Genomic DNA, 10,836 nt, shown 5'->3' on the forward strand with positions numbered 1-10,836 from the left:
GTATATATATATTAGGAGCAAGTTCATTTGCTAACCATAAATATTGTGTTAACTTTATGAATTAATCATGACCATTGATTTTTAAAATAAAGGGTTGAGATTAATGATATTTTAAATTTAATTTATTAAATGTGTAATCTCACAAACATATGTGAACGTAATTGTTGAATGATATTTATATAAAAGATAATGTGCATTCAATGACATCGGTTACGAACAGTAGAAATCGTATATATTCAATCTGTGTTCATAATTGTCACAAGTGTTCATATATGTTCAACTTGTGTTCATAATTGTCACAAGTGTTCATATATGATCAATTTGTGTTCATAATTGCCACAAATGTTCACATATATGTTCAATTTGTGTTTATAATTACAACACGTGTTCATATATGTCAATTTGCGTTCATATGAGTGTATACATGTCAATTTGTGTCATGTATGTCAATTTGTGTTCATAATTACCAAGACACTCGCTTTATTTATTTACTTCAATTCCCGATCTCAAATTCAGACTGTCACGAAAAACATTTTAACCTTCTCAATGTTGTCATGGGATTTTATGGATCTTATAACTCCCAATTAATGATATAGGAGTTACAAAAAAAGGAAAATTACTCATATACCCTTAACATTAAATTCTTAGATAATGAATAACCTAATACTAAGATGGATTGTGATTGGTCTAACAGGTTTATAAAATTAACACAATAATTTGGGTTAACATTTGAATTAAGCGCTTTGTCTCTCTCTCTCTCTCTTTATATATATATATATATATATATATATATAGAGAGAGAGAGAGAGAGAGAGAGAGAGAGAGAGATAGAGAAAGAGAGAGAGAACTTGGTTCAAATAGAGAACTTGGTTCAAATGTTAGCCAAGATTATTGTGTTAACTTTGTTAATCAAGTTCAACCAATGAAAACCCATCTTTTCTTTAGGTTCACATAAATCTCATATGTTAATGACAATGGTAATTAAGTAATTATACCATTTTGTGTAACTCCCATATTATTAATTGGGAGTTACAAAATCTAAAAATCCCATAATTGATGATGATTTAATATTGATCTTGTTTTTCAATTTGTGATTGTTTTTGAAATTTGATTTATCTATCTATAATGTTATTGAATTTATGATTGTTAAAGAATTTCCGATAGTAAAGTTTTCGAAATCGTCCATGCTAATATGGATAAACCCATTGGAAAACAGATCGACAACAGTGGGAATGAGAAGGTTAAAATGGTTTACGATGACAATCGGACTTCGAGTTCCGGAAGTGAAGACAATGATCAAGCGTTTGTATTAGTAATGGATTAATATGATATTGCATTTGTTTTAATCGACAGTTCTCACCTTTGACATATGAACACATAAGAAATCACACAGCCTTAGATGCCGTGATTCATAAGTGTTTATGTATATTCAAGTCATTAGATGTTCATATGAATACACACACACACAGAACATGTGAAGACATGTGAGCACGTGTGAAAACACACAACCCTAGATGTCTTGGTTCATAAGTGTTCATGTACGTACAATAGAGTTGGCTCCTGAATATAAAGAAGATGTTCATACGGTTCACATGTTGTTCATATGTCTAATCTTTTTTGTTTGATGTGGTTTGAGGATATACACAAGTTGTTCATATGTCTGACAACTAGTATATCAAAAATAGATTACTTTTTACCTAAATACCTTCTGATATTTTGTTCACATATGTTAATTGAAAATATTAATTTAATAAATAATTTTTAAATATCATTAAATCACAACCGTTTATTATTCAAATTACTGGTCAAGATCGGTTAACAAAGTTTATACGATAATCTTGGTTAGCATTTGAACCAGCCTCTCTCTCTCTCTCTCTCTCTCTCTATATATATATATATATATATATTATAATTAATGAATAATGATAATTAATGTCTATAAATATTTCTGTTATTTTTTAAAATAAGCATTAATTATGATTTATATTGTTTGTTAGAATTAGATGGTTTGTAATTGAAAAGTCATATATATATATATATATATATATATATGTGTGTGTGTGTGTGTGTGTGTGTGTGTGTGTATGTAGAGGTTCATTCAATATATGTATAGTATCTATTGTTTAAAAAATTTGAACTTGGGCTTGAGTGTAATCTATATCTATACTACCTTATAAACCAGATTTATGAAAAGTTTTAAAAACAAACTTAAATGCATAAGGTACTACCTTTTGATGCATAAAATCTTAAAAACAACTTTTTATGCGTTAGGTACTAGTTTTTCATGCACTATCTCTTAAAATCTATTAATTACAATAGTTTATCCTTGATGTACAACTCAACAATGTTGTAAAAAACACACACTTGAGAACTTATTTTTCCAAAGCGACCATTCACACTTCATTGCATATCAAAATGACGATTCAGAAAAAGCTCTCATCGATCACACAAAAGCTCTCATCAAACATTGATTTATGATTATTATTCCACATCGATTCACACATCAGTTCGATTCAAACTTCTATCCAAGTATGTTAATTTGCTTTCATCGATTGTTCCATTCCATAGACTGTTAGATTCCATGGATTCAACCATCGATTCTTGGATTTCATGTTTTTGCTTCTCCCAATTGTTGGATTTCAGCCATCGATTCTTGAATTTTAGCCACCCATTTTTTCACTAGGATTTCTTTCAATGCCTTTGTTTTGTGTTCTCGATTGTTCATCTTGATTTCAATATATCTTGGCTGGACCAGTTTACTTGTAAAAATATGAACTTTTTTCACCAAGAATTAAAATCTTGACCAAAACCCACCTCAATTTCCCCTTTACAACTTTGGTTTTCTTCATATCAATCAAAGAGAATTTTTTTTTTGGGGGGGGGGGGNAAAATCTTGACCAAAACCCACCTCAATTTCCCCTTTACAACTTTGGTTTTCTTCATATCAATCAAAGAGAATTTTTTTTTTGGGGGGGGGGGGGGTTAATAATTTCACACACAAGTATAACTATAGCAATTTACCCACATGGGTCCTCTTTCTTCATTTTGTTGTCACTTAGGGTTAAGGTATTATGATATCTTTGATGTTTTTGTTTCTTGAAGTTTGTTATTTGTTTAGGGTTTCTTTTGTCCCTTTTCATGTTTGCATGTGATATGTGCTTTCTGGGTTAGTTTTTGATCCAGATGTTCATACAAATTTAGGGATCTGACATGTTCCATGTTCATAAATCTATAATTTTTTGCAATATTTTGTTAGATATGGTTTTGTAACCCTAAATTGATTGTTGGGTAGAACAATTGAGTATCTGGGTTGGGTTAGGATTAGGGTTATGTTAGATCTGTTGGTTTTGATTTTGATCTAAATTTATTGAGCTTTTGAATTGATTATTATATTTATGTTTTTTATTTTTAGGGTTAATTTGAATCTTGTTATAGCCATCTTCAACATCTGGGCATGAGCTGCATTTTGTAAATTGTTAGTCCTTTGAACTTCAATCTTTATTTGTTATTTCAAGTTTATATGATCTGGGTTCGATTGCTTTGTAGCTTGACTTGAATTGAATATGCTTTTATGTTAGGGCAAATTGCATGAAAAAGTAACGTACTTTAACTTGATTCCTATTTTGGGTAACGTACTTTCAAAACTTTCATTTTGGTACCTATTGATAGAGCAAATTGCATGAAAAAGTAACGTACTTTAACTTGATTCCTATTTTGGGTAACGTACTTTCAAAACTTTCATTTTGGTACATAAGATGTAAAGTTGTAAACATTTAAGTACCCGGGTAACCAGGAAAGACTAATTTTAGACCAAAAAAAGACTAATTTTAGATTTTAAAAAATCCACGTCACTGACCACGTCAGCAAATAATACCGAGTTTGATACCACATCACTCGCCATATTAGCATGATAATCGGTTAATATTTCAACCAGTTACCCAGGTACTTAAATGTTTAAAACTTTACATCTTAGGTACCAAAATGAAAGTTTTGAAAGTACGTTACCTAAAATAGGAATCAAGTTAAAGTACGTTACTTTTTCATGCAATTTGCTCTATCAATAGGTACCAAAATGAAAGTTTTGAAAGTACGTTACTCAAAATAGGAATCAAGTTAAAGTACGTTACTTTTTCATGCAATTTGCCCTTTATGTTATTGTGATTACGATTGGTGTTTGTGTTCTTGGGACTAATGATTCATTAAGGTTTGAATAATTCTATTACTTTAACATGGCAAACAGAACACAATTTTAATGGGAACGAAGAAGATTTAGTGGGAAAATGTCAATGAACGAGAGTGCTGTTAGTTGAATTGTCTCGGGAGATATTAAGTCAATAAATAAATTCAAGAAATCGAATACAAATGGATTGTTGACTAGACGGTATGAGTTTCTTTATGTTTGTAGTCGTGTTTGTAAGGAGTCCGGCCGTGTCAGAGGGTGTTCAAATGTGAGATATGGAACAGGGCTTCAAATGTTTGGGGTACAATTTTATATATCTATATTTATACTACTTTATAAACCAAATTTGATCAGGTATTTTCATCAATTCTCTTTATGTAATCACTCATTATTAATAGTATGATTTTGAATTGGAATTGAGTTAGAAATGTAAATAAAGTAAGACTTTTAACTAGAATCATATAACTTGAGATTATGCATCTATTTATTTTTATACTTTTGCATTTTTGTCAAGTCTATTTATTCCTGTTTGCACTGTATCTTGGTTAATGTGCATCAATGAGCACTTTGTTTATGTTTGTCCAAATGCAATTCAGACCTGATGGAACGAAGAAAGCTTATGTTCGTTTAACTCCAGATTATGATGCTTTGGATGTTGCAAACAAGATTGGAATCATCTAAGCAAAGCAACAATTGTTTCAGTCAGGTGGGTGTTATCATTTTGACCCTATCATTAGTTTTGTTGTCTTGAATAGCATTCTGAATTTCTTTTTGTGTTTGTTTTGAGTTACAGATTCAAATATACTTCAATAGTTGGAGCTATTTTGTTTACCATGACTTTTGTTCTTAGTAACTCTTATATCGATGTGATCCTTCTCTTGTTTTGATTTTTGAATAAAGAAGGCGTTTCAAAACCTTTGATCTGTTTCTTGAATCGTCTTCTACCATTAGATTTTAATTAAGTTCAAAAAGAAGTTTGAATTACAATAATCTTGTAAGATCATATTTATGGTTTTATTCTTCATGTACTTCTTGTTAAAGCAAATACTCACACACCCATAGTTGGCAGGGCTTGATTGATGCACGAAATTGGGACATCTGCTATGGTCTCATTTTCAACATTGCTTTTTTATTCTTCTGTTGACAATGTGGCATAATATTAATATAAAAGTGAACCAAATAAGTGTAACTTGATCACATGTTTAGATTCTTTAATATCAAATATTTTTTCTTCATGATGATATCAGTTCCATCTCATTGGTCTACTTTTTTTTTACTTAATTATCTATATCTATACTGCTTTATAAACCAAATTTGAGAAAAATCTTAAAAACAACATTGAATGCATAAGGTACTACTTTTATGCACAAAGTCTTAAAAGTCTTGATCTATATCTATATTACCTTATAAATCAAATTTATCAAAAGTCTTGAAAACAGTTTTTAATGCACAAAGTACTGTACATTTATGCATGAAGTCTTAAAAGTCTTAAAAACAACTTATAATGCATTAAATACTACTACTTTATGTATTCAGTCTTAAAATATCTTAATACACAATTAAAATAACATATTGTACAAGTTACCAATGCACATTATTACCTTTTCTTTTCATGTTCCCAAGATATTTTTAAACAAATTTCACTCATGCCTTCACTCTTTCATACTTCTATGTCTACTCTTCATCCCCCAAGGTGAGATTCAAACTGATATTCACCATAAGTTATTAAAAGTTCTCTCATTCTTCTCTCATTCAATTGCTCTAGAACTCTTGGTCTCGCTCTCAATCTCTTGATTCTTTGCCCTTGGTGTAAATCGAACACATTTGTGGAGTCGTTTAAATATGTTGGATTTTAAATATATTGGATTTTAAACTATCATACAATTTTTTTCATGGATAGACTATAATTGGAACCATAACTCTTATTTATTCAAATTGTATTGATATGTAAAGACCAAGTGTAACTTATATCATCGTTAATTCTTCTCTAATAAAACCAGTGAAACTTCAAAATCGTTAAAATTCACGGCTCCCGCCGCATTGCGCAGGTACACAACTAGTTATATTATAAAGTATTTGACAAAAACTCTTAAAATCTATTTTTTGTACATAAGTATTGTTTATTGATGCATATTACTTAAAATTCAATATACAAGTAAATTGTGCCTAAATACAACTTATTAAAGCTTTATGTTTGAATTCGGGTAACTAACTGCAGATAAACATAATCAAATAGAAGATAAAGATCTCATTTTAAATATAAAATTTTTAAAATATAATTAAGATAATCATTAAGTTATAACAAAATACTTATTATTATTTTTATAAAAAATTATATTAATAAACCAAAAATAAAAAAAATGAACTAAAAAAATACACAAAAAAAGGAAAAAATTAAATAGTTAGTTTGGTATTAATATCAATATTTTTTAACCACAAGGGTAGTATCTGATTGGTTTAAGCTTGGGCTCCAAAGATAAAAAACGTTTGGAGGCCATATGTTCAAATCAAAAGAGGAATTAAAATCCACTTGTAGCCATGGAGGTTCAAATGCGGTGACTCCGGATTTCCCACAAAGCAAGTGGTCGCCCTGCGATTAGTCGGCTCACATAGCAGGTTGGATATCGAGGTTAATCAAAAATTATATATATATATATATATATATATATATTTCAACTTTTTATGATATTTTCATATTTATATTTCATTCAAAATAAAAACATTAACATTTTCTCAAAATCACATAAATCATATTATAACATTAACTGAGACAAAAAAAACATTAAAATAAACATATATCTCATTGTAGTATCCAAATACGAAATACACTTATAGTAATTATTAAACCATTCACACAGCTGGATGAAAGACAATTTGGTATAATAATATTGTATTTAATAGTAGTTGTGTGTAAAATGGACCACCAAATTGTTTTAAATGCATGGAATACTAAATTAATTGTTTTTAAAATTAAAAAAGTAAATAAATAAGAGAAAACATATGACATTGTCTTCTTAACTACTACTATCTATCAAGTGTGCTTTGGTGCATAGTCCAAATAGAAGTGGTTTCCTTCTATTACAAATACATCATTAATGAATATTTATTGATGTTTGATTGGTTTGAGTTTGCCTCTGAAGATCCAAAAGTGTCTGGAGGTCCTAAATTCAGATCTAAGGAGAAATAAAATTTATAAAAATTCCCTTGTGACCACGAAGATTCAAATGCGGTGACTTCGAGTTACCTACAAAACAGGTGGTCATGCTGTAATTAGTCAGCTCGCATAACGAGTTTGATATAAGTTAACAAAAAAATGAACTTTCTTCCAACCCAACCGTCTGATCCAGACAAACCGAAAAAGAACAATTATCCAATGCTTGTAAGCATATGTTCTTTTTGTTTTCATCTCCACGGTAACAAAAATACAATAACGTATAAGGAAAACAAAGTTTTTAAATGTCAACATAGAAAACACATCATAACCGCTCATTATCCGAATTCATCGATTTTACTAAGTCAGTTAGTCGTTGCAACCGTCTGATCTTTGAGCATAAGGATAACGGGTGCTTGGCGAAAACTATCGCCTCTCCTAGTCTCCTCGATGTTGGACTAGGAAACGACGAATGGGCAACTTCTTTGATCCCCAAATGTGAAACAACTACTGGAATGGCTGAAGTTCCACAACAAGATTTCTGGTTCAAATCTGTTATCGATAAAAGGGCATTATGGATTTTTTATATTATTTAGTCTTCTGTTCCAGTAATAGTTCCATAGTAGAAAACAAAGTATCATAGGTGAACCTAGAAATGTTTTTAATTAGTGACACAATTTAACTATAAAAAACGAACCAACAGATGTTTTTTTTACAAAATCATAACGCATCTGTTGAATAGTTCCACGTTTTTTGTATGTGAGGTCATGTGTTCGAATCTCTTATCCCAAAAAAATTCAGAAATATAATAAATATAAAAGTAAAAGCTCTACCAAGAGAAGCTTATGTAATTATTTCTTTCGAAGGATATTAGGTGGCACCCAATAAAATAATATGATATACCTTTCACGACCTTAAATTTTTTTACACTACGACGAAGGGACGAAACAGTGCTTCATGCCGCCACATGCACCATAATGAGTCTACCCCTGTGTGATATAGTCCAAAATATATCGTTAGTTGTTTACGGCATTTTATCGAACACTTGACAGACGATATATTTCTTGGAATTTATTTAATATTTCTCATCCCCATTCCAATTATTTTTCATTTTAGGACCCGAAGGACCTTCTTGCCCTAAAACCTCATTTGGAATCCCCCTTACAACTTTCTCAAATGCTTCTTTGAGTCTCTCTGGCAAAACCCTCTTCACTTTCTCTATCTCCTTTACAATTTCATAACTGATCTTCGGACCCCAATTATAATTGTAGTTCAACCATGGTGGCTCCGCCACAACCGTACTTAAATGGTCTGCCGCGACCACCGCCGCCCTCACTCCGGTGTCCATCACTGCCTTCCCTTTAGCCGTATCGTTTCGTATCCCGTTCCTGCCACTCCCTTGTATCACAAGTCCCGGTTTGGCGTAGAACGCGTGACTGTTTAAAGAAGCGTAGGCCACCGGTTTATTTCCGGTTCCGTACTCGAGCTCGGAAGCATCAACCAACATGCCCCGACTGTGTTCTGAAAAATAGACGCTTTTTAAACTACCGTCAAAATTACTAACTCGTAACGTCAAATGCTCCCAATCACCAACGTGTTCCCCGATTTTACCTAGTGAAACGTTGATAAATTCCAATTTTACCCTTGCCGGCCCGTTGAACGGGTAAAATACCCATACGGCTATGTCAGTAAATGTCGCGCCAAACATGGGCTTTACGTGGAAATAAGCATTAGCATTGTCTAAGTCACCTTTTTTGACTTGCTCTTTAGCTGAATTATCGATGGGCAGGTCTAGCCAATACGAGCCATCGTTTGAACCCCCTTGAGGAAGGTTTGAACCATCTGGTTCGACCGAGCTAGATCTAGTTTCTAGCCCTTTTTGATACAATAACGCACCATTTTTGAAATACCAATTAACCGAAGAAGGAAGATATTTTTCGTCAGGATGAAAATAAATTATTGGCGAATAAGCTTGAATCAAAGCCTCAATTTGGGACAAATTGGGCATAGCCGAAAGGGTATTTTTAGTATTTTTCAAACAATAAAGTAATGACATGTCAGCAGAACCACCACTGCCTTGGACTAGAAACGAACCGGTTGAAATACCCATGGCTCGAACACCCCTTTCTTTAGGCCTTGACCCATACACGTTCAAAGCGTTGGGGTCAATCTCATCTTTTAACCCCCAAATCCACCTATCGAATTCAATAACTTCGGTAAGATCAGATTGAACACATCGTATTCTTTCTACAGACGGCTTTTCGGGTGAGGTCGTGACGACATAGCCAATGGCTCTGTAGCCATCAGAAGCCACTGGGAGCCAAATGTAGCCGATGTCGTCTTGTTTGATCTTTTGAGATTCGCTACTCCAAACGAGGGTGTAATTGGTGGGCATGGCAAGCAATGAGGGGTCATTTGCATTGGGCTTAGCAGCTAGAACCCATCCGAATAGAGGCTTATTGTTACATTGGCTATAGTGACCAAGCATGAAGTAACCTTCGGGTATCGGAGATGGTTCATAGAACGTTGCACCGATGTTATTTGGTCCACCTTCGTGGGTCGCCCATATTTTGTTGAACGAAGACACCTGACACACTTGTAATCCTCCTATATCGATTGTCCCCGTTGCAAAACTTCCTCCTATCATATTTTCATAACTAAAATAATTACTCGTGTAATTTCTCACATATAGATTATAACAAAGTCAATGGGCAATCATCCATTTTACATGTTTAAACTAGAGATGCATAAGAAAGCCCAAAGTTCGATCCAAATCCAACCCAAGCCCGTCCATAAAAAAAATCCAGGCCTAGTGAGCCCAAAGCCCAATCCACACCAAGCCTCAAAACCCAATTAAGCTAAAATTCCAAAAAAGAGTCCGGCTTAGAAAAGCCTAAAAAAGCCCAATCGGGATCGTTTTCAGGCTTTAAAATGTTTGGATCTTTTTTTTCACTTATTAAAAAATGAGGCTTAGGGGTCGTTTATCCGGATAAGCGCTTACTAAGTAACATCACATCACCGCATGAATACGGTAAAGACCAAGAATCTTACCCGGTAAGAGCGAGACAAGGACCAGAAGTCTTACCCGATAAGTGAGGGCGACGACTTTTACCACGGTAAGCGCTTACCGGGTAAATTGTTGCATACGATGTCGTTTTTGTGGACTAAAATCTTACCTGGTAAGTAAATAATAGTGCTAAATTTTACCGGTAAGCACTTACCGTATAAGTGTTTGTAAACGGTCCCTTAGAAGAAAGACCCAGCCCCAAACTTGAAAAAGCTCGGACATTATGCATCTCTAGTTTAAATAGAACATAATTTTAATAGAAAAACGAGATTCAACTTTATAATTTAATAAAAAAAACCGTGTTTACCTTGAGAAAAATTGGGCGGTTTTAATGGAAATCTGAGCATGGTTTGTACTGGCAATGGCTTCTTTTTCCTGATGAAGATATTGAGAACCAAGTTTAATAATCGTAATACATTTCCCATCTTCTTCGGGGTT

General features: G+C 32.7%; 1 protein-coding gene across 1 annotated transcript; it reads right to left on the minus strand.

The window, feature by feature from the left end:
- Positions 1-8,245: 8,245 nt before the first annotated feature.
- LOC112523683 lies at positions 8,246-9,978 on the minus strand. Its single transcript, XM_025133369.1, has one exon. The coding sequence runs from the start codon at positions 9,976-9,978 to the stop codon at positions 8,407-8,409; it is 1,572 nt and encodes a 523-aa protein (XP_024989137.1). The 3' UTR covers positions 8,246-8,406.
- Positions 9,979-10,836: the final 858 nt, after the last annotated feature.

The sequence above is a fragment of the Cynara cardunculus genome, assembly GCF_001531365.2.
Source record: "Cynara cardunculus var. scolymus isolate 2C chromosome LG 12, CcrdV1, whole genome shotgun sequence".
In the NCBI taxonomy this organism is placed as follows: domain Eukaryota; kingdom Viridiplantae; phylum Streptophyta; class Magnoliopsida; order Asterales; family Asteraceae; genus Cynara; species Cynara cardunculus.